The sequence below is a fragment of the Vespula vulgaris genome, chromosome 5, assembly GCF_905475345.1.
Source record: "Vespula vulgaris chromosome 5, iyVesVulg1.1, whole genome shotgun sequence".
Taxonomy (NCBI): Eukaryota; Metazoa; Arthropoda; class Insecta; order Hymenoptera; family Vespidae; genus Vespula; species Vespula vulgaris.
The window spans coordinates 6,083,384-6,109,575 of record NC_066590.1 but is presented as its reverse complement, the minus strand read 5'-3'; the positions used below and the strand labels follow the sequence as shown (position 1 = coordinate 6,109,575).

The 26,192-nt window shown below is 37.4% G+C and overlaps 1 protein-coding gene across 2 annotated transcripts in view; it reads left to right on the top strand.

Annotated features, from left to right (window-relative positions):
• Positions 1-26,192, top strand: part of LOC127063854 (dipeptidase 1) — a 49,291-nt gene that overhangs the window by 468 nt on the left and 22,631 nt on the right. For both annotated transcript variants that reach the window (XR_007781501.1, XM_050994123.1), the window contains exons 2-6: positions 1,450-3,186; positions 14,307-14,460; positions 20,622-20,754; positions 23,548-23,698; positions 25,183-25,252. Coding sequence is in view for 1 of the 2 variants with exons in the window: in XM_050994123.1 (XP_050850080.1) it covers positions 3,062-3,186; positions 14,307-14,460; positions 20,622-20,754; positions 23,548-23,698; positions 25,183-25,252 (633 nt within the window). In the remaining variant the exon portion in view is untranslated. The remainder of the gene's footprint in view (positions 1-1,449; positions 3,187-14,306; positions 14,461-20,621; positions 20,755-23,547; positions 23,699-25,182; positions 25,253-26,192) is intronic.

Here is a 26,192-nt window from a genome sequence, read left to right as displayed (position 1 = left end):
TTTCCTGCTATCCCTTTTTCCTTTTTAACTCGCACACTGGACTTCGTTCTTTCATTCGCGCAAAGACGTTCCACGAGAAGTTTTCCACGAATCGTAAAGTTTCGCTGACCGAAAGTTCGCCGTTCTTTGGTAAACTCTTACATCTATCCGGCTACTCTCTTACATTTTCTTCGTATTTCGACTACGTGGAAAGCTTTTTCCAAGCATTTAAAACGGTCGCGATCTATTCACCACCCCTTCACGCCAAACACCAAACCTTCTCGCCATCCCGACGACACCGTCGTTAACCAACAACTTTTTTTGTGCATGGAGCTATTACGAGTGAAATGTAATCTACTTTAGGGAAAGAAAAACGTAGAAAAACAGAGAGAGAGAGAGAGAGAGAGAGATGTAGAAATAGATAGAGAAAGAAAGAGAAAGAAAGAAAGAAAATCCGTATTCGTTTCGAAAACACAGCACAACGATTTTTCTCCCGAGGAATTCAATCAGCGAACGTTTGCCGAAACTGTTGGAATTTGTAAATTTCGTTGAAATTTCGTGCTTCGTGCAACGAAGGTAAATTAATTTCCAGCGAGCATCAATGGTGACGAAGAGAGACAGTTCGAAGGACCGACGCGTTTCGCGCGGCAAAGTGGCCGCTGTCAAGCATTGGCTTAAAATACCAAACTCGAAAATGGCATGGAGTGGGGTAGACGTCGAATTAGGAAGATAGAGATGAACGAAATGACGGATGAACGACGATAGGGAAAGAGACATATAGATAGAGATAGAGATAGAGATAGAGGTGACGCCGCGAAGGCTATCCGTTCGTTCGAGGGAATCGAGAGGCACCAATGATCGTTAACGTCGTTAGCGCTAATTAATCATCGACGCATAGATAAATACCGGTGTATCACGGTGGTAACTAGACGCCCGAACCGGGCCCACGTCCATTGATAATTATGAACAGGCTAACTCATTAGTCGTGGGTGACATTAAACTCTTGCCTGGGCTACGAACTGCCGATTCATTGTCACCTCACTCTCTTTCTCTTTCTCTCTTTTTCTCTCTCTCTCTCTCTCTCTCTCTTTCTCATTCTCTCTTTTTCTCTTTCTCTCATTCTCTCTTTCTCTTTCTCTCCTCTTCTCTCTCTCTCTTCTTTTATTATAAAGCAAAAGAAAAGAAGTGCCGAGAACATAAAATCCTAATTATTAATTAGCCACCAAGAAAGGCACATTATCGTTTTACGAGATAGTCACGAGTGTTTCCCCATTTCTTTTGTAGACAAAGAAAACAAAAAAGGAAGAAACAAAAAGAAAAGAAATATACTTTCCCTTGTCACTTTCTTTTTTCTTCCCTGTCTCTCTTTCCTCTTTTTTCTTTTTCGATGTTAAAACTTTACGATTTAACGATAGGAACGTTAGTATGCTTGAAATGTAAAATTCATGGGTAAAACCATTTTGTTAACAGGCAAAAACGATCCATTACTTGATGACGTCCCGAAAAAAGTCACCGATCGACGGTGTCGTTCACCTTCGTATGTGTAATTAATCGCGAAATTTAATCGAGTACCGAATTTATACCAACGGCAGTACGATCGATCTCCCTGCGGGTTAACGATCACCGACTACCAAAGATGATGCGGAAAATCGCACGTCAAGAGAAACGAGGAACGAGAAGAAGAGCACGTTCCGAGAGAGAAGAAGAATAATAAGGAGGATATCATTTTTCTCGTGGAGTTTCAAAGCATGAGAAGAGACTGTTCTTTACTCGGCATTACTAGTTCGTACCGATAAATCGAGAAAGATAAAGGAAAAAAAAGAAAAAGGAAAAAGAAAAGAAAAGAAAACAGAAAGAAAAAGTAAGAAAAATGAGGATAACGATTTGGCTGAGACAGTTCTTGATCGATCGATTTACTTCTACTTTAAGCTACCCTTAATTTTCCTAATAATAGCGTTTTCTTGGGTATATATATATATATACATATATGGATGTGCATGTATACATCTATATATTGTACACATATGTACAGAAAAAGTGAGAAAGAAGGAGAGAGAGAGAAAGGAAAATATAAGATCCAATACGTTTCGACGACGATCTTCTTTGAAACTCCATAAAAGGATGCAAATTAAAGATTCCTTTCAGTCTCCCCGAATCTTGAAATTGTGCATTCGAAAGGGTAAAGAGAAACGGGAAAGATAAAGACGAGATGGAGTAGGATGTGTGAGGGAACAGAATAATCCTCGAAAGTGGACCGCGAGATAACGGTGCTTTGGATTGAAGAAGAAGATATTGGATCGCGGTATCGAAATAAATCTCTCGAGGCAAAGTTCGATGGAGAGTTTCAAAAGCTGAGAGAGAGAAAGAGAGACAAAAGAGGAAGATATAAGAATAGAAAGAGAAAAAAGAAAGGAAGGAAGGAAGGAAGGAAGGAAAGAAAAAAGAAAGAGAAAGGATAACAGTGTCAACAAAGAAGAAACGAATCGAAAGGGATGACTTTTTAAGGTTAATCCTCCTGGAAAAGAGATAGAAAGAAAGAAAGAGGATACGAAAAGTACATCGACGAATCTAGCGTGGCGCTAGAAAAAAAGTGGTCCTGTGAGTGTTGGAAGTGAGAAATCGAGGACAACGCTCTGGATACGTGCGAAGACGAATGCCACGGAGATAAAGAGGACATGAGAAGAATGGCTAACGTTGATCTCTGAATCTTGTTATCTTCGAACTAATAAGAAAAAAGTAAAGAAGAGGAGAAGAAGAAGAAGAAGAAGAAAAGAAAGAACAACAAGTAGAAGAAGGATCAAGCAAGTGTTAAAAATACGAGTGAAGAAGAAAAGTACATTTTTATATTAGTTTTTTTCGAAGGATGATTTCGTAATTTGTGATTTTTTGTTTCGTTTTTTGGAAGAAAGAAAGGATAAAAAAGAAGAAATAGTGCAAGGAAAGAAGGATAAAAGAGATTATTTTCTTGGAAGAAAAAGAAGTAGAAGAGAAGAAAGAGAGAAAGAGAGAGAGAGCTGGTGAGTCGACGGTGATGGCATGAGGACTTTAGTAAGGACGGACTGTGGGTCCAGCGAGGAGGAGGATGAGGATGGTGGTGGGCGTGATGGTTCTGGGTCAGCTCCTGACGAGGATCCTGCTCGCAGCTCACGCTGGAGACCGACTTGCAGCCGCTCGAAGGATACTCAGGGATGTTCCGCTAATCGACGGGTAAGTTCAATGTCATAGATCTATATCATCTAAATTTAACGATCGTTATAATCTTCGTATTTGAGAGAGCGTAAGACCATACGAAAAAGAATTTTTCGTAAAAAGAATTTAATAAGTAAAAGAAGAAATAAAAACGATAGAAAGAAAGAGAGAAAAAGAGAAAGAGAAAGAGAAAACAATAATGTGAGTGGTTTTATTGATAGACATCGGTGAGTTCACTACTTTCTCTCTCTTTCTCTGTATATCTCTCCGTTCCATTTCTTTATTCTTAAAGATAAAAAAGTGCAATTTAATTGGACGCTTCTGAAGCCTCGTGCATTCTCATACAGATAATAAGAAAGTTTCGCGAGGGTGAAAGATAAAAGACGTTAATGGAGAAGTGAGAAAAAAATAAGGCGAAGAAATGCAGAAATCAAAAAGAAAAGAAATAAAGACATAGAAAGATGAAGAGAGAGACGAAGAAAAGCTAGAGAAAAAGCGCTGTAAAAGATAGTAGAATTTACTCGAGAGTAGCCTGTGGCTGTTTGATCCCTCAGTTTCTCGGGCAACCGAAACGAAAAGGAGTAGGAGTAAAGGGGAGAAGGAAAAGAAAGAAGGAAGTCGAGTGAGAAAGATAGAGATATAAGAAAAAGGGGGTGTAGAGGGGTTAGATACGAATTTCCGGTTCTCCTGTCTGGAACAACCTTGCGTGTCTTTCTTTCTTCCGTATCACGTTTGTGAGACTGCTTTCTTTACGTATAGATGTGCGTGAGTGTGTTTTTGTGTGTGTATATATGTGTGTGTCTACCGTCAGTGTGTATCGGCCAAATAGGTTATCGGATCAGGAAGCAGACGAGAGTCGCCCTTTGTCGTTGCAAATTGCACTCTTTCTTCGTGATCGTCTCTTCCACTCGCTACCACTATGTTATATATACACGCACACAAATACGCACACACACACAAAGAGGAAGAGAGAGAAAGAGAGAGACAGACATACAAACGTAGATTTATGTAAACGTATCAGCACCTTCGCTTTTTTCTTTCTCAGGCTTTAAAAGTTGAAATTTCGAAAGGATTTCGTAAAGGTGTGATAAAGAGCATTCGTCGTGAAGAAATACGAATGATTTCACCTACTACTATTACTACTACTACTACTACTACTAGTAATCGAGTACGAGAACTCGTCGAGAGCCGATAACGAGTAAAAACCTCAATGGGCCTATTGTCCCAAGAATAATAGTTTCTATTTTTGTTCTTTTCTATTCGAGTCTGATCGCATGACGGCAACGACCACTCTCTCTCTCTTTAAACGACGATCTGATGTCTATCGTATACACATCCTGAATATATACCTACGTATTTACATATATATGTGTCTTTATCACTGTACATCTGCTTTAATCCACAATTCTTGCTTGGATATATCGCGAAAAAGTAAACTTATCGCGTGCTTCGTATAAATCCACCAAACTGAAACTGTAGACTATATAAAGGCATACAGCAACGTTTGCTTCCTTAAATCGTACCTTCGAAGTTTCTCCCTTTTCTTCTGTCTCATCCCGGCGCCGTAGAGACGCTAACGTTATATGCAAAGATTACCAGACTACGATACATTCTTCTTCAGTTAGTTTCTACCATCGTATATAGTCTGCACGGAAAATCCGTAATCCGCTCTAGTTTCCCTTAACTAAGGATTTCAAACACATGTATATGTATGTGTGAGTGTATACGCGCGTGCTTGTATATATATATATATATATATATATATATATATATATATATATATATATATATATATATATATAACTTGAAAGGTTCAATGAAAATTATGGAGAAAAGAAATACTCCTGAAAAATTTATAACTACTCCCTGAACACTTTGAAAAACTTTTGGAGAAGAAAAAAAGATGAGAGATCGCTTACAAAATCGATTTTCTTTTCTTCTTTCCTCTCTTCCTTACGTTTTTTTTCTTTCTTCTCCTTCCTTCAAAGCTGATGACGTTTTAACCAAAAGACTAATTAACTAACATTAGAAGCCACTGTTTCGTTATATTCATCCCCGACCAGAAATATTTAATTACCGTGTCCGACGTTACGAGACGAGGTCACTGAAACGAGAACTTCGTCGAGGGAAAGGTAGAATGACGAAAGGAAGTGGGCTCGAAAGAGTTCTTTCGTTTCTCGCGACTTGCTCGTAAAGATTTCCAAGAGGAAAAAGAGAGACAGACAAACAGACAGAGAGAGAGAGAGAGAAAGAGAGAAGAGTATCCGTGGGAAAAAGAGAGAAAGAGATAGGTAGAGAATCACAACTTCGATATCCTCTAACTCGTTTCTCATCTTCTCGAAAAGAATTTCGAGATTCGTTGAAGAATCTCCTGGATTCAGCTTGCAATATTTCCAAGCAGAAAGAAAGTGAGAAATAGGGAGAGAGAGAAAGAGAAAGAGAGAAAGAGAGAAAGAGAGAGAGAGAGATAAAGAAAAAGATAGAAAGACAGAAAGAAATGAAATATTTTCTGATTTCGTTCGCTAGAAAATGATCGATGTAGGAACACGAGAAACGTTTTAATTTCGAAATGTTTTCGAGTTCGTCTTCGGCCTCGTGACGGTTCAAAGTCGTAATTAAAGGATTTGAGAGAGCAAACCTATGGAAATTGCGAGACTTTCCAAAGGGCATGATTTCAAGATCGCACGTTTCCTCGTCTACCACTTCTTCTTTTTCTTTTTCTTCTCCTTCTTCTTCTTCTTCTTCTTATACGTTGTAGTCGTCGTCGTTTTCGAGATGAACCTTTTAAAGCAACAAGTCCACCGAGCGCTTCTTCCACTTAGTCGCAAGTTCCTTGCACTTCTCTTTCTCTAACAAGTAAGTAACATCGTCTTCTTCGTTCCTTTTGAGAATAAAACAGTGAGCATAAGAGAAACATGATCTTTCCGTGTTATAAGACGTGCACACGCTCGTATAACCCTTTGCATTAACAAAACGAGCCGACATGATGTACCCGACTCACGAAAATCTTCTCTCCTACATATTTACAAATTGATGTTACACATAGTGCGGACAAATATCATGGAGACGAGTAAGAGATGAAAAAAGAAAAGTGAAAAGAGGAAGTTGGATCGATCACGAGATATCGGTGAAATCTCATTTGAGTGTTAATAAAAAGAGAAAAACATCGTGAAAATCAGACGATGTACATACACATATATGCGTACATATACATATATATATGTGTGTGTGTATATATATATATACACATCATGTAAATACATCTATAGAGTCCATAACGGAAAATATTCGTGAAGAGATGATATATAAAGAAACGGTAAAACTCGCGAAATCCTGCGATTCTCATTTACATAATCCGATACATAAAGATGAACGTCCATGAAGCATATAACTCAAAATATGCGGCAAATAACTTGTTATTTTCTAGATATCAACCTCTTACCCTACCCTTACCAGGGTAATATCGTTTTCGCTTGGGTAAAATGAATATTCTCCCTTTTCGGAAGACATTCATTCAGAATAATCTCGACGAAGAAAGTCTTCGCAAGCGTTGTCTCTTTACTATCTTCTTTTCCAATTCTTTGGAAACTGTTTCACGAAAATTCTCCTAGAGCTGGTTGATTCGCCGAAGTAGTACATTATTTGGACAAGACCTAGCATCCAAGTTTGAATTGTTTTCCTGAGAGACGATTCTCCAAACTACATACATACATACATACATACATACATACATACATACATACATATATACATATACTTATGTATAAATACAGAATGTTTAAACGACAGAATTACTATGAAATTGATTCATTTTTTCAAAAAAAGGATAAGTATGTACAAATGTATATATGTACAAGTGAAATACGATTTTTCTCATCGAAACAAAGAACTCCTAAATATTCTGGTTCAAACAATCTCTATCGATTTATCGGGAGTCCTGTTCCATGTTAAAAACATAAACGAAAGGAGAGTTTTTAATTATCAACATATCGAAAAGTAATTAAAAATCGATCAGTATCCCTCTCCTGTCATTGGACAAATGCATTCGCTCGATGAAAATCGCTATTAACCAATATTACATGATATAAAGAGTTCGTCTCTCTGTGTGAGAAAGAGAGAGGGAAAGAGAGTAAGTGATTCTATTCAGAGATGTCGAGCGTGCGCAGAGTTTATTTCAAGTTCGTGATTTTATTTTGCTGAGAAAACACCGATAAACTTTCCTTAATTTATTTCTTTTCGGATTATATACATTATATCACGAGAAAGTTACGATAATAAACGAAGAAAAGAATTCACATAATAACGAAAATAAATTAAGTACAATGTTTAGTTTTGTTGTTTCAATCGGATTTCGGCAACTACATATTTCGTTTAATTCTCTTTCACTATCTTCTCTCTCTCTCTCTCTCTCTCTCTCTCTCTCTCTCTCTCTCTTCCTTCTCCTTCCCCTTTCTCCTCTCTATTTCTCGCACCTCGTTCGAAATTGGTAGAGGAACGAGAACGTCCGAAATTTCGCTACGTAAATTTCGACTTCGACTAACTTTCGCCATTACCGAGTGAGTACCCATACCACTATGTTTCCCCTACTATCACTATCACCACCACTACCCTGAGGCGTACTTATCAACTCGAATATTTAACGTGAACGAACATTAATCCGACTGCATTTTGATACGAATGCACTTTACACCAATTACCTTCCTCATTAGATCTAGACACTTCGTTCCGTGATAAGTTGTCAAAAGTACACTGATTTGAAGCATATATTCGTTTTGTCCATTCGCAAATTTCTGTATTTGATCACACGGTATCTCGTTAAAATTTAATAGCCCCGTAATGAATAGGAAGATTCATAACTTTTATATTTTTACCTTTCTATTCATTATTTTAGTTGACACTATCGTCCATCTCTGAATCTCGTTAATAGATTGAAATAAAAGAAAACGGAAGATAAAATATAAGATAAAAGATATTCGCAAACGAGGCTCGAGTGACCGATTTTTCTTTCAAGTCGTTGCGCATAAGGCAGATCTATTAAGAAGAGAGAATATCGGATTGGCCCTAATTCCTTATAATAATCGTGCCGAGAATTATAAAGATGGTTTCAATCGAAGATTTGGAAAAATTGAATTTATCGTTTCTTTTGTAATTGAATCTATTAAAGTATGATAACACAGAATTATTAAAAAATATTTATATACATCTTACATATAAGTACTTATATATGTACGATTTGATCTCTATATTCGAAAATTGTTCGGTATTCGAATTTTCTTCGTGTCTCATAACGCAAATTCAGCGGACGGAATGAACCGACTAATATACCAAATGAAGAGAGAGAGAGAGAGAGAAAAGCCATGAATGCATTTAGTGGCTAAGATGGAAGCTGTTGGTCCTTGAATACGGCTAAGACGGACAACGTGCACCGATGTAAACAGGAATCTATGTTGAGAGAGCTCGTTTCTCGAGTCTGGATGTCCGCGAAACATTGGTATGTAGGGTTACGAAGGAACAGACACCAACTTCCGATGGGGTTAATGCAGCAGCAACGCGTAACTTGATTTGCTGAAGTTCCTCGAAGGCGCCGAGGCGACCAACCCGACCTCCCGGGATTCCGACCTCGTTCTACGAAATCGGATCTCAGATCTTAGCTCTTACATAGAACGTAACTCAAAAGTTCAAAGTTTCCAAACGAACGAACGAGAGAGCGAACGATCAAGCAAACTACTACTGCCATGGATGATGTCGAATATCTCGCAGAGATGACTTTCAAAGTTATCGATACATTTCAAGAAATAACATGGAAACAAACAAACAATAAAAATAAATCGATTCATTCGATAATAATATATAATCATTGATGTTTAAAATGATCGACCGAAAAATATATATCGATGTATTAATCGAATAATAAAGATAATAAAGAAGCGTTTTAGTTTCTTTTTCATACATTCAAACGTATTAAAATCATTCCCTTTTCAAATTTTAAACGAAACGTCAATTGTCATCCCGAAACGATGACGCTATATAATAGAACGTAATACTTCACGGCGTATATTCATTATTAATACGATAAAAGGTTGCGAGCGTTGCGTTCACTACGAAAGCGAGTGTAACTTTGAGAAGGTACTAACAAAGTTTACCGAGTCCAGAACTGCAATGCCACGGATTACGTTTTATGAATCGGCTAGAAGTGCTATAACCGCGAAAACAGTTAAGTCTCAAGTTCATAGCGAACGAATTAAAACATGAAAAGGGTGTTACGCGAATCGAAGTAAAAGTCCTCTCTTGACTGTTGATTTTATTTCCGTTTTCTTAAAAACTATCCAACGCTACTTTCTCTTAGTAACCAATTAAGCCTTCTTTTACACAAATTCTACTATTTTTCTTACGTGATCAACAACATACTAAATCAAACTTTTCTATAAAATTTTCTTATAATTCTTTTCGATCGATCGATTAAGAAAACCAATGATAACATATCGATCGAATTGAATAACGCCAATGAAAAAAGAAACAAGAAAAAAAACAACGTCACAAATATCAAGCTTAGAAAAATGAATTAACTAATAGATCGTTCAATCCATGAACAATTAACTAAATTACACGTTTGTGTTCCTTTCAATCCCTTGATTACTTTTTTTAACTCTATACAATTTTTCAACTGTTTTACATGAAATTACCGTCGTATATAGCTTTGCTTAACGAACACAATGAAATAACATAATGATAAGTTCAATCAAGAATTAGCCAGTTAAATTAGAGAAAAGTCGCAGAGTCATTTGCCATGTTATCCTGTACTTCTAGGAAAGTCGATAGGCTCGAGGCAAGAGAGAAAGAGAGAGAGAACTCGAGAGAGCGCACGGAAGTCGCATTTGCATCTCGAGTGACGTCACCGCATCCACCAAACGGAATATTCACCATTCATATGCATATCGGGGCCAGACACCTTATCGCGCTTTGCCAATTAACCACCCTTCTCAACGCACGACTCCGAGCCAGCCTCTTTCAACCCCCACCCCTCTCTCTCTCTCTCTCTCATCAACCTTTTCCTACCCACCCTCCGGTCGTTTGGCAAACGACGAAAATTCACCACCATTTTAACCGAGATCGACGTTAAAGTTATCTCACTCCTTGGATACAGGCTGCATTCTCTGCATACGTATCACCGATTAGCTCGACCGGCCGTCTTTCGAATTACATTTTAGTACTTCTCCCTCCCTCCCTCTCTCTCTGTCTCTCTCTGTCTCTCTCTCTCTCTCTTTCGTTATTATATAGCGCAATATGGTCCGTACAGTTACAAATCAACGATTCGATTACCAAGCTCATCTATCAGACGTAATCCGTGATACGATAATATTCAAATTGTCAATCGATATTTATTCGTGCAATTCGAAATATCGACCAATATGTGTTCGATGAAAATACCGAACGGCTTGTCGGTATTTCCAACGAACGATGGGGATCCGTGAATCTTCGGTCAATGTATCGGAGGGAAATAACATTGCAAGAAATTCATGGAATTTTCGGATGTAAGGAATTCACATCGGATGAAAGGGATTACGGGAGAGTGTTTAAATTGGAATTTTCTTAAACGGTTTTTTCATATTGAATGAAATCCGACTGGGTAAGTAATTATGTAGTTATTATAGGAAGGAGTAAGAAAGGAAAAGAAAAAAGGAAATAAAAGTAAGTAAGAAAAAAGGAAGGAAGAATCGACTGTCGTGACTATAACCAATAAGCAAGAGAATTTTTATGACGTCTCGTATTATCGATGGCTGCAAACACGAGTCTGGCCGTCGGCCAAACGCCAGTGAATACTTTTATGCATTACTAAATGCGAACGGCCGATAGTTAACGATCGTTGCATGACGACTCTCGCGAAAATGACGACGGTCCGATGCTATCCGAAGGCTTTTATTATCTTGGTAAAAATAATAAAAGTAAAATAAGAAAGGAAAACTAAATAAGAAACAATAAAGAAAATAGCAAAAAAAAATTGTTAATCGATTTTAGTCGCACAAACATTTAGTTTACGCATGATATAAAATGCTACTCGATGGGATTATATACATATGTATGCTTGTGCATACACATCATCGATGATGTATAAAAGCACCCAGTCAAATTCGTGTAAACGTTATGTTGATTAAGAATTATTCAAATATCTCATATCATATACTAACTCCATATATCGACGATCATTTTTCTTCCATATATATCTGTATCAGGAATCGTTGAGTTTTATACGTTTCGCTAGCTCGCTTACGATTACACGAATTTTCGATCAGACCCGTGACATAGACGGCTATTCGCGATAATCGTTAACAAAGAACGCTTCCGAACAATGGCTAAACGAAAGTCGCCTGTTTCATTTTCGAACGACAAGCGAAATTACAAAGTCGTCTAAAGTTCCATCGTATTTTGTGTTATAATTATTCGCAAGCGATACAATTTCAACGAAGTATGTATTCCGGAAATATCTTCGTACGTAATTTCGAGCCGATTTATTTCAGTGATCATAAATAAAAGGAAGGAGTTGAAAAATATTATAAAACGTATCGAATGAAATCGCGAACGTTCAATGAACAACGATGATTTACGATGACGAGAAACGATCGGCTATAAACTCGATCAACTTTCGCGTTTACCCTCGAAGCAGTTGTGCGAGTATGCTCTCTCTCTCTCTCTCCCTCCCTCCCTCAACTTAGAGTCACGTCGCAGAACTTGTGAGAAATCAGCAAACAGAAATCCACGAGCAACGATAAGAAGATCCCGCAAGCAAGCAAGTAGTCTAATAGCTATTTCAGATTGAATGCATGCCCACGATAAAGTGAGAGAGAGAGAATGAGAGAGAGAGAGAGAGAGAGAGAAAGAGAGAGAGAGAGATGTCTCGTACAAGTTGAAAAATCTAGAATGAAATTTAATGTGACAAATAGTTTAATGAACGATTTAAGCCTTGTCACGAAGAATATTCTATGGAAAGGTGAGAGATGATCGATAAAAAAAAATCCGACCGAAACAATTTTGAATGAAAATTGATCGACCGGAGTGTTAGTTAAATTCGTAACCTATGAGAAAGACAGAGAGAAAACAAGAGAAAAAAAATAACATCGCCATGTAATATAATATTTACCACTCGATCCATGTTTACAATTTTTTTTTAAATACAATTCACGCAACTATTTTCGATAATATAAAATACAAGTGACGACGAATCTAGAGGTTGTTATTGTTAATATTGAAATTAATATTAATATAATTGTTACTATACATTCTAAATTGAAGTTGGATTAATATAAATTGTTATATCCGAAACTTTCTAAAAGTAATCATTTGAAGAACAGAAGCCGAAAATGTATCGAACAGTACGCTCGATAAACGGATAATATTTGGTAGTAGCTAAAGGAGGAAACTGTACAAGGAGGATAAGATAAGGGAGGGGAAGAGGTTGTATAGGGAAGGCACGTTCGCTCGTTTGGTTACCTAATTCTGCTCGAAGTTAAACTCCGCTCGTACCGCATACAAAGTGCATTCTACCGGCGAGTAGTATGGTTAAGCGGTAAACGGCCGAGAGATCCATCTCCGAATTCGGTCAGATTTGTTTGGCTAACGGCACGTACATAGATTCGCATACGCATACCAGGAGAAAGAGAAAAAGAGAGAGTGAGAAAGAGAAAGAGAGAGAGGGAGAGAGAGAGAGAAATGCGTTTTCGCGAGATTCATTCGTTATGAAAGAGGATGCTTGTGGGCTACCTCGGTCGAAGCCTTGAAAAGAGCAACGTGCAAATTTGTGAAACGTAAACGATTTATATCTCTCGCTTCATTCGCCGCTAGAATTCAAAAAATATCTGAAAAATGTATAGACAATAAAGAAGATTAAAAAAAAAAGTAACAAATAAAAGAATCTTGCTCGTACATAAAAGCGAGTGTTTTCTAAATAAAACAAAATAACTTATACGTATAACTAGATACTGCACAATGTTCTTTCCAAGCTAACAAAGGACTTAATCGCGTTTGAGTTACGCAACGTATCTTACGAGAAAACGTTAAGGAAATAATTATAGGCGTACATATAATTGTGTTGCGTCTCGACGAATACATTGACGACGACGTCGACGACGACGATGACGTCGACAACGCAACGACTACGACAACGACAACGACGAGGTTGAGGACGCTGAGCTGATGCCACTTCACATCGGCATACTTCCACTCAATTAGATCTTCCTACTCCAATAGCGCATGGTGAGAACTTGGAGTTCCGGCATGTTACTTCCGCATAGGTTTATTCAAATTATCCGTCCCGGGAATCCCGAAGTATTCCGTAGGAAATTTCTCTAATGCGCTTCGTGCGGTTACACGAAGCGAATAACGGATTCCCCGTGTCTATGGCGCAAACTTCAAGACTCGTATGGCCATCATGGTCACATAGTATTACATGCATAGCATATTTTATCCACAATATAAATATACATATACATATATAATTACATATGCATAGACATATTATTATTAACTTAATTAAAAATTAACTTGTGTTCGGAAATAATTGAAATGCATATTCATAGCATATATAATATATATCGCTATGAGTTATTTACCTATTTCGCAAAATTACATATGAAAAATGAATTTAATCGGATATTAGAGCTTTAATCGTTAACGAGCAACTAATCGAATCCTCTAAACACAATTGAAAGGATCAGTTTCGATGATAATACGACGATTATGATGATGATGATGATGATGATGGCGATGATGATACTCTACGATTGTTCTCGTTAACAGTAAAATGGTAATAAGATCGAAATAATTGTGGCAACTTTTTAAATGTTTCCTTTCGATTGCACTTATAGTAATAGTCTCTTGCATTTTAAAAGATATCTTCTTAAGTATAGTTCTAACTACTTTTCTCGAAAGTAATTCAACGTAAAATGCAACAACTTAAACTTACTAGACTAAAGGGTAACGTTACGAGAGAGAAAGAGAGAACGAATTTTCCTATCCTCGATAGAAACAACAAATTTATTGAAGTTTCGATCGAAGAATTCTGTATAAAATTACGATATTTTCTCCTTCAACTTCAACAATATATTTCAAATATTTCAATTGTTTTCTCTTTTCTCTTATTGAAGGCACAACGACTTACCCTGGAATATACGCAAGTTCCTAAAGAATCAGCTACGAGGATTCAGATTTGATGATCTCAGTGACATCCGTCCTTGGTCGGGCAACGCCTGGAGTCATACAGATCTAAGGAGATTGAGAAAGGGGATGGTCGCCGCTCAGGTGAGTTTTCCTTGTTATAAAAAAGAAAAAAAAAAGAAAACGATGTTAATCTGCCAGTTAACGCTGCTATTTACTACTATCATTTTCAAAAAATTTCGTCGATCCTTTTGGCGATTTAAAAATAAAACGAAAGAGAGAGAGAATTATATAGACGTAAATAAATAGAACAAAATCGAGATAGAGATGAAGTGCTCAGCACGCGATATTCAACTTTGTCGCAAAAACGGAGGATCCTCGATTCGCTTCGAAACTAAATTGGTGTAAACGCGAGGATCGCGTGTATCCTTCGAACCATGCTCGAACTAAATTGCTCGGAAATACTCACCCTATTTCTCTTTCTCTCTTTCTCTTTCTGGCGAGAAAGTTCATTTCGACGGTAATCAATGATTACAATTAATTTCTCGTACAAGAAATTTGTTTGGCTTTAATCAAAACTGAGAGTATGAGAGGGTGGAAGAGGGAGAGGGAGAGGGAGAGGGAGAGGGAGAGAGAGAGAGAGAGAGAGAGAGAAGGAGAAAGAAAGAAGGAGGAAACATAACCTTTAGTCGGGGAATCAACGAAGCAAACCACGATGGAAATCCCAATGCGGAGAAATAAAATTAGCAAGTTGAAATTTGTAACGAAGGTGCAGATGGAATTAACGGCGCGAAAACGCGAAGGCGCAAGCAAGAGTAGCGACCTCTTAGGAGCGTAAAGCTTACGTTTAATTAATCCTTATTTGCGTACGAGAAAATCATTTGGAAACTCTAATATAATTCTATTCTAAATTCTCGTGACCGTGATAGTAAAATGTCTATCCCAGCCGACGAAATATTTGGAATCGTTGAGACATTCCATTATCGAGATTAACGTCTATTTCTATGTCTATTTGTCTTTCTCTTACTCTGTCTCTCTCTCTCTCTCTCTCTCTCTCTCTCTTTCTCTTTAACTCTCTCCCTCACCTTAGTTCTATTTAATTGAACTCACTTCGTCACCGACCATCTTCACGATTTTCGACAATGATTGATGAACGACCTTGAAATGAGTTTCATTGGAACGAAGAATTTAAAAAAGAAACAAAGATATACGATTTGTTTCAATTAATAAATCACTATGCTATTACGATGTACAAATTAATATAATAGTAGGTACATACCTATACGATGTTACGCCGAAGAATGAAGAGAGAATATTTGCTCGCTAACAAAATTACAATGTTTTGCTTTGGTTCGGGATTTCCAGGGAAGTAAAAAAAAAGACAAGGTGAATAGAGTGGAGAGTAGGATTGTACGACAATTCAATGCGCGAGAGTAAATTTCGAAGAAGAAGAAGAAAGAAATAAAACAGTGACCTTACCTCGACTTAATGAAGGACAATAGACGAATACGAAATACAAACGTTTGTTTTCAAAGTCTGTCGTAGCAACGTCGCAGTATTGAAAAACTGAGACAATGAATCATCACATATTGATGTACAAAAGTTTTGGTCTCGTACCGGAGCATTGTTAATATTATTTTATAAAAACACGACCTAATGTAAACAAAGTTGAGTCTCTCTCCCTTTGTTGTATTTCTTTCTTCTTCTTCTTTCTTCTTCTTCTTCCTTCTTCTTCCTCCTTCCTCTTGTAATATTCTATTGCGTCTAATTACTATAATATTATTTACCTATCGCAGAAAATTCACTTTTGTGTGTGTACGTGGATGCTTCTTTTTTACGCAAAACCATATAGAAATAAAAATGAAATCGGATGATATGTGTTCATTCAATAACTCGATAGACGATATTAGACGATACGTATTAAAAATAAGAGATAAAAAATTATAATGAAAATTATATATACGGTATATTATTACAATATATTAATTTATATATGATGTTGCGTGGATTTACTCGGAAATTATTAATGTATAATGTATGTATAATATAATAAATAATAAAACGATATATATTCCCTATAATGTAATAAATAATCGTACGGTCGCTACGTGTTACTTTGACGAGGTCTACCGATGAAATGAAGGTGAGGTATTATTTTGGATCTCTCCTCAAAGGAAGGTCGATCGTCGAGTTCCCCCACCACTACTCATAAACACACTTGTCAAAGGACTCCAAAAGGAACGAGGAAAACAAAACAACGAGAAACGCAATGCTTTTACTGTCGCAGTTACGCGAGTAAATATTCTCTCTATAGAGTATTTCTGAGTACGCGCGAAATTTAAACGAACGAAAATGTATTCCTTATTCTATACCGTTTCTCCCGCGGCGAATTTGATAGAACGTATAGAGACGGTCCTATACCAAGTTCGTATTCTATTCAAAAGCAAATATTTGCTTCTAGTAAATAAGCAGAGAAAAATCTCGAACGACAGCTGTCGTTCGATCAAACTATTAAATCCCGTGGAAATGCAATGAAATATCGCCGATAATTCTAATCAGCTTTACTTCGATTCGATTTCTTTCGAGTTATAATTAAAACCGAAAAAAACAAGAACGGAAAAAGGAAGAAGGTAGAGAGAGAGAAGGAGAGAAATACGTTGCATGATATAAATTCAACGTGACGGACCACTCAAAGGTCTGGAAAATTGTGGTATTCAATAAATTTACGAGCTTACCAGATCTCTCCCTTTACTCCTGCGACATTTTCCCCTTGCAACATGCCCCGACAATAATTCTTGTCGCAAGTATGAAATACGCGTAATAACTTACATCTTTATATCGCCAACCGATATTGCCTTGCCGAAGGTCCTTTATGTTAAAATATATGCATAATATCCTATAAAAATGTATACAACTGCCAAACTACGTTTTCCACGTGTACGCGATCATACTTCTTAACCGTCACAAATGCAATCGCGATATCTTTCTATCACTTTTTCTATTTCTTTCTGTCTTTCTCTTTCTGTCTATAACGAAACGCCGACTGTGCTTTTACCGGTAGTTCGTAAAAACTGCTTTGCTAAAAGGCTACTTCCAAGGAAAGTTCTTCTAAGAGTCTGAATATATATATATATATATATATATATATATATATATATATATGTATATATATATATATATATATATCACAAACTGCACTCGCTCGTTAACAAAGTAATCTCGGAATGGAGTCCCTCCATCAGAAACCGGAGGAGTTGATGGGACAACCAATGAAATGTCGAAAAGTTCCGAAAAATCATTAAACTAAGAACATCCAAGACTCGTTCGAACCCTTTCAAAGTATGAGATTATCTTACTATCGTCGATGTTAAAAGACCCAACTGTTAGGACTTAACTGGTAATAAAGGGGCAAGACGGTAAATCATGTAAGTATACTACGCTCGTGAATGCACCGTCTACTCGCGCATATGCATGCCGGTAACCGGTGAGCAAACCTACCACTACGATTCATCACTGTCCCGGTTGATTCAAACACGAAGGAGGCATCCGCCGTGAAAAGGTTACGAATCATTGATTACGAAGTCAACGAGAATTCAGTTGCGACTTAAAGCTACTCGTTCTGTCTCTCTCTCTCTCTCTCTCTCTCTCCCTCTCCCTCTCTTTCTCACCCTACCTCTTGAAACCTTTCTCAATTTACGATCAGAGAGAAAGTTCTTTGCGATAGAAAATCGAAGGGAAATGACTAGACTCCTCTTCTATTCCTCGTCAACCATTAGCTTACGAATAGAAAGAAAAATGATTCACTCGAATTTTAAATCAAAGATCGATTTCATTTAATACTTTTAGAATTTTATTTACGTGTAGACTTATAGAATCGAACGATCTTAAAATCTTTTTTAAAGCTTTCTAATATGCATTAATCGATCACATCTGGTCCATTGAATCGATTTTGCATGATTAAATATTCACTATATACGACAAGTATTTATCGAGGCCGAATGTCTGACCATAAACCACTTTGTTTACTGTCCATCTGACTATACATACGTTTATCTACTCTAGTCCGATTCCTACTACAATAGAACAAACACAGATAGTAAGTAAAAGCGATTAATTTGCTATTAGGATGATGCTTCTCATCGTTTTATATCCTATCATAGATAAAGATATTATTAAAAATAGAAGAAGATTAGAAAAGAAGAAGTAAAGGGAGCAAAGAAAAGTCGACTTGATTTCGATATGTAGCAGTATCGATATAGATACGCTGATACTTTTATCGTCCTTACCGTGGCAAGAAACTTTCTATCCTCCAATACTTGGATCGCTTTGCTACACGACCTACCATTATACTTTTTTCACTTCACCATTGGTAGTGTGGTATGTAACACACACGTGCGCGCAACGCATCTATAGCAAAATGTGCAGACGTAATACGACGAGAACGTCGAAGATCCATGTATGACTCCCCCAAGTATACTCTCTCAACCTCCTCTAGAAATTCTACACGGAAGCGGTTAGATGTAGCACTTCCGAAGCAGGTGAAATCCCGGAAGTGGATTTCTAGATAGATAGATAGATAGATAGATAGATAGATAGATAGATAGATAGATAGATAGATAGATAGATAGATAGATAGATAGATGGATGGATGGATGGATAGATAGATAGAGAAAGAGAGAGAGAGGAAGAGAAAGAGAGAGAAGAAAAAGCTCTTCGATTTGTGAAAACGTGTGACCAAAAAGAAAGAGAATTTACATCGGTGATAGCATCCACAGTTTGGGGGAAAAGAGTTTAGAAGAAGAGAAGTCTATCTAAGAGCGTTCTAAATGTTTCAACGTGAATATTTAGGGAATATTGTATACTCTATTTTATCCCGGCCTTTTAAGAAACCGAAAGGACTGGGGGAACGTTTACGATCGTATCTCCTCCCTTCGAACGAACTTCTCCGAATGCCTCCTTGCTATTTATTCAACGGTAGATCGGTTTTGCACAATCACAGGTCACCTTTAAATAGAATCCCAAATGCTGAGCTGCGCTTCTACCACCACTCCTACGTCTCTCTTTCTCTCTCTCTTTCTCATACACGTAGCAGTATTTTTACGAACGTCTGACCTAAAACTCGGCTGCGACTACTACTCGTTTTTGCGCGAGCACCCACACAAATGTAAACGAAAGGAAAGAAAGATGTGTTTGTATATGAACGCACATGACTTAACCAAGGTCCGACCTAAGCTATGCCATAACTACTGTGCCTCCTCTTACGCTCGTATCCGTGTGTTCGTGTCAGTGCGTTGAAATTGCGAGCCACGAACATAAGAGATATATGTACACACGAACGTTTCCTTTCCGCTTTCTCGTTAAATACTTGTGACTATAAAAATACAAGAGAAACCGATATCCCGACTATTTTCGCAAAGGACAAATGTAAAATGTATACGTGTATCCGTATGTATTTCGTGTGTGCGACGATCGATGCGACTCGCGTTAGTACAGGAGATTCGAAATAATGTCGTCGTGCCGTCCACTGATTTACGAGACTTACGTACAAAGTCGTTACGAGTATTAATTGTCACGTTGAAGAAATAAAAAAAAAGGAAAGGAAGAAAAAAAGAACAATTTCAAACAAATTTTATTCTGACGCGATTAAACTATAAAATAGGAATGTAATGTACCTGTTTCGTTCCTTCCATATTTTCATTCTTACCTCTTTCTCTCTTCTTGTTTAATGTATAATAATGTAATTATATTCCAAGTACGGGACTACGCACGGGCGCAATAATAATTTCGTATGTTTTCAATTCTTTTATCAAGTTGATCTCACAATCCTATCAATTCCAGTCGTTTTCACTGAGAAAAAATAACGGAATATGTCGTGGAGATATGTAGGGCGATTCTTGAATTATTCGATACGCTCGATATATTTTTACTTGGTTTTACGCAAGACTTTAAGAGAGAGAAAGAAAAAAATATATATATACACACACATATATATATATACATATAGAGAGAGATAGAGAGAGAGAGAGAGAGAGAGAGAGAGAGAAAGACGGACAGCTTAGAAGTAGGTACATTTGAAATTCAAAATATTATTCACCATCTTTATAAACGTTCTTTATACCCATGCTTAATTGTTTTCAACAATATCGGAAACCCTTTGAATTAAAGATGAACTCGCTGAGAAACGTACTATACGAGCATCATTAAGATTATCGAGCGAGAATAATCGTGCCATTTTTCACGGGTCACTACCGACGACTATTTTCGGCATACTAAATTTTACGTACTCTCTCGCTTATCTGTTTCAGTTTTGGTCAGCGTACACGCCCTGTCCATCCCAATATCACGACTCCGTTCAACTCGCTTTGGAACAGATTGACGTGATTCGTCGGTTGGTCAACAAACATCCCGAAAGTATGATCCTCGTTACGACGGCCGAAGGTAATTATAATAAAAATTTTTATACAAAATATCTCCGCGATAATATATGCAAGTAATTATAAATGTTGGACAAATAAAAAAGCTGAAAGCAAGGAAAACACAAAAAAGAAAAAGAAATAAAATTATCCATTATTTTACATCGTGTTACGTCGATTTACATTTATAACAATGCGATAGAATTGAAGGAAGAAAAATATTGAATTTAGATTTCTTTCAACAATCGTTGATTATGTTGATCTATAGCAATTATTTCTTAAAGAAAAATTACAATAGTTATAATAAAGAATAGAAAATATTCAGGTGTTCTTTTAAACGATTTAAATGGTTCATGGTTGTATTATATAAAAGAAGAAAAGGAAAGGACTTTCATATTAATGCAAATAAAGGGAGAAGGTTGAATTTATTCGAAGAAAAGGGCGAACGGAAAGCACGATCGCGAGTCACGATGATAAAAGAAATTAAAATCGAGAGAAACGAACTCACCGCCGGTTCCATCTCGATTGGGTACCATCGAGGTAACGAGTGTTTCCAACTTCCAATTCGAAATCTTTCCTTTGTCTTTGGAGGATGCGAGAAGATTGAGAAAGCGAAGAAATGGTGTGAAATTGTCGTCGTCGTCGTCGTCGTCGTCGTCGTCGTTCTCGTCTTCGTCGCCGTTGTCGTTGTCGTTGTCGTTGTCGTGATGAACCGAGGACGTTATCGGAAACGAGAAAACGAACAACCGGTTATAGAAGAAGAGAAAGGAAAGAATGAATAGAGAGAGAGAGAGAGAGAGAGAGAAAGAATAAAAAGGAAATATCTTTATCTTTCTCTTTTTCTTTATCTTCAGAATTACATTGCTTCAAAATTTAAAAGATAGAAATAAATAAAGCAAAACGAAAAAGAATATAGTAACATTTAAATACATATAGAGGTATATTAGAAAGAGCTGAAACAGAGCTTGTGCACAGCCTGTGAAAAATCTTCTGAAACGTTAGAGTACGTTGTTGTTGTTGTTGTTATAATGCAAGCGTATTTCACGCGACGGCATACTAGAAGGTAATGCGAATAGGATGGAAAGATGGAAACGCACGCTATATGTCGCCAAGGATGCACTCTGTATATGGCAAATTCCATGTGAAATGGAAAAACCCTTTTCTCGGTAAAGTATATACAATATATGTATATATATGTATATCATCAGCGTATGGTGCTTCGATAAACTGAAATACCGATATTCGTGTAGCCTCCTGGATATGGAAATTCATGTAAAATATGGACTTTGGGAGAATTTCGAAAAAAGAAGGGAAAAGGGGAAAAAGAAAGAAAGAAAAAGAAAGCGAAGAAAAACAAAACGTATAATTACAATTATAATAATAATTGATATGGGACAATAATATTTTCGTGCGACGATTGAATCTGAATCTTTGAAAGATCTCTAATCTTCTTCTTTAAAATGGGCTTTGACAGAGTAACGAGGCTCCGCACGAAGCTCTCTCGAAGAAGTAGGAATAAAGAATTCACGGGGTTATCCTTACGAAGCCAATCTAGCGGATGGAAGGAAAGAACAAACGGGGCCGTGGAAAATGAGAAATTCCGAGAGAAATGGAAAAATGCTCGGGGGTCAGGATGATGGCGTTAGCAATGGTACATAGTGGTGTGAGTGTTGGTGTCGGTGCGTTGGTGATAGTCGCAGCAGGGCTCGCACGATATCATCGGACCTCTCCGGCACGTTGCACGGGTTGTCTACTCTCCCCTTTGAACTCTCACCATTTACGTATTACACGTACACATATATTCCATTCGGATGTATGTATATGTATAGGTCATAGGCGCGTGTCAACGCATAAATCAGTGGACGTAATAAATCTAGTCCCATCGTGCAGCAGCTTACGGCTTTTATTCGGTACGATCGTCTCTATTTTTTTCTTCGCGTTTTATCCTTTTCTATCGATGTATAGATTACGACTTCTGTATCTATCTATTAGCCGAACGAAGAAGGAGAATAAATAAAAAATGTGTAATATATAGGTCGTTCGATCGGCTTATCGGTTGTTTCAAAAAGCGACTTACACGAGCGCGTCGATGCTGACAACAACAAGTAGCGTATGTATTAGCAACACAGTTTGCACGTGGTATTTTAATCGAATCCCTACTGTGAACCGCTCGCAAGCTCGCCAATTTGATTTTACGAAGCCATCGGTCTACCCTTACACTAGTGGCTCGTTCGTCCCATTAAACGTTGGTCATCGAATTCGTTGAATAGCGAACGAATATCGAGTAAATGCTGATTGTGGAAGCGCAAGTTTAGATAGCGAGGACGCGTGTACAATGTTTATTATCTTTTACGTTACGCTTTGTAATCAACGATACCCAAGGCTATCAAACCCTGATGGGCAATTCCGATGATTTAATTAATCCGGGTAAACATAGCGGTTTGGTAAAGTACCATTGTGGCGCTAATGACGTGCCACGTCAGAAAATGAAATGATTTAATGTTCGAAGTACGCCGTTTGCGAACTTAGTCGACGCTAAATTTTATCGAAAGTATGTGTTGCAATTAAACGTCGTGCGAAATCGTGGTAATCAAAATGTTCGTCGAAGCGATATTCCATTACCGGATATCGTATCCTTGGATACTTACGAAAGATTAATCTCGATCTTCGTATCGGTTTCTCTCAACGTTCGTGAGAGAACGAAGATGATCTGTAATATAAGTGGGATGGAGTTGTAGTAATGAACGATGAGCGAGGATGAGAAGGAGAGAAGTAATCGGTGAGAGATGTTCAAGTGGAATTTAATGTATGATTTCAGGGATCGAGAGAGCACACAAGGAGGGTAGATTAGCGAGTCTTATAGGGGTCGAAGGGGGACACGCCATCGGCACGAGTTTGGCGGTCCTGAGGATGCTCTACGAGCTCGGTGCCAGATATCTAACGTTAACTCACACGTGCCATACGCCTTGGTGAGTCTGCCAATCGAGATACAAGATCCGAATCGAATAATATTAAAATGCAAATTTCGAAACACGCGTAAAGTTTCTAACCGATAATATAAAATAATATTGACAAATATGATATAAATTAAAACGCGATAACGCGAGACGTTGAGTGAAAGATGCATCGACGAGGTAGGTCAAACATTTTAAAAGTCTATCGATCCTTTTACATACAAAATTTCCATCTTTCGTCGATCGTTTCATTTGAAAAATCGATTCGACACGTCCGAGCATTAATTATTCGAATTATCAGGATTTCAAAGTCGCAGTCGACGATATCTGACGTTTTACACAAGGAAAAAGAGATAAAGAAAAACAATCAAGACGAGAGAGAAAGAGAGTTAGAAAAAAAGTTAGTGAAATATTGTTTTACGACAAACAACGGACGAATTCGCTCTCGTGTTAGTTTTACGAGTGGTCGCGACAGGTGCGACCGAGAAGAGCAATAAAAGTCTTCTCGTAGAGGACGCGATGAATTTCTCGAAACTCCAGTCGTCTTTTATCTATTTTCTTATTTCTCTTATTTTTCTTTTGCTTAGCGAATAAAGTTTCGATTTATTTTACGATCCTGATATCGCCTCTCTCGTTCTCTCTCTCTCTCTCTTTCACTCGTTACAATCGACGAGCTTAATACGATGACATAACTAATATTAGACGACAATATCGACGTTTATTAGAACAGACAGATCGATTAACGCGTCTCTACCTTCCTTGCGAAAACGAACCTATCACGACGTAAGATCCGATAAAGCTATGTCGTTCTCCAACGTCAAGAATTCCTACGTGCGTCGCCAACGGGAAGATCCCGATTGAGCCTCACCCATTGAATAATCGATTATTACAACTAGTATCTAATACTGTATCATTGATGTTCTGTCAGACGGCTTAGAGGATAGAACGTTAATACGTGTGATCGTCACCATGGTATTAATCCTTGATATCGTAGCTAGGACATATCGCTGATATATCGTATCATTGCTCAATCTATTCGACCTATTTATGACTGGACAAAAATTTAATGAAAATATAATAAATCGTAACATGAAATCATTATTTCGCAAAAGTCAATATCGCGAAAAATCCGAATAAAAATTCTTAAATTATCATGTAAAAAGAAAAGTATTTACGTTAATATAGACTCTCACGTTTAAGAAAACTCCATACGACAATATGTAATCACTCGTGTCATCGATCTCGTCATAAACCACCGTATTATGATGACGTGCTAACGTAGTTGCATATGTGATGAAGGTATCGCGTTAATGAGGAGAACGCGGTTAGAAATTCGAGAACAATTCGTTAGACTCTGATCGCATTTCTCTGTTAGGTAAATATCGTTATCGTACTACGCCAATAGAATAGCGGATTGGCCGAGCCGTGATTAGAAGTCATTGTATGGCAATAATGCGCACGATTGTAACTATTGAGTTACTGACCTGTTGGTTCGTTAGGGCAGACTGCAGCACGGCGGATGAACCCGGTCAAGTGCCTCACGTCGGTGGTCTCTCCAACTTCGGTAAGGTGAGTAGAAAATCAAATTCCATTGAATTGCCCAATGAGTGGGATTAAAAATTCATCGATCCCACTCGAGTCCTCGATAGTCCCAAGAACCTGAATGTGTCTCTCCTTATCCATGATATTCGCTGATGAAAACTCCTATTGTGCAATCAATTATACGTTCTCTTTTCTTTTTTTTAATATTATTAACGCGCGATGAAAAATTGATTTTCCAAAAAAAAAGGAAAAGAATCACGAGAGAATAAAACGTCATTACGTTAGAAACGGTCATATTCAAACGATCTTTTAATTTCGTCCAACTTATAATCGATTAAAATAAAATAGACCTCCGAACGTCGAACACGGATTTCTAAAATATGAACTAAAGATTGTGATTTGTGTTCGTATAATTAGAAAAATGACTCCAATAACACGATATACTGTCCTATCTAACTTGACCACTTTAAGTATTTTATGATGACACAAGAATATGGTTCAAGATAAAATTGCATCCTTGGAAATTTAACGATACGAAAATTGTATGATCTATGTGACTCATATAACTAATAGAACGTATAATGGTAATGAAATTAATCCATTTTGTGTAAAATATATTGCGTGAACGACATGTTAGGAATATATTTTATAAAGTTAAAAGAAAATGAAGAATATAGTTGTAAAACATTTTGACAATGTGTATGGTAATCGTTAAAGTGAAACTACGAAGGAAGTAGCTTAGGCTAATGCACGGAATGTGTCGGTCTATTTTTCTCTTTGATTATTCAGAAGCAAACTCGTAGAGAGTGAAAGCATCGGTCCGGACGGCTTAGAGAGTTCACCCTCGAACTATCCTACTAAACCTTTTAGCAGCGGTAAAGTACCTCTTTCCTAACTAGAAGAGAGATCTAACCCAAATCTAATCGCAACTAGGAAACGAACGCAAACGCAATCAAAGTTTAGTTTA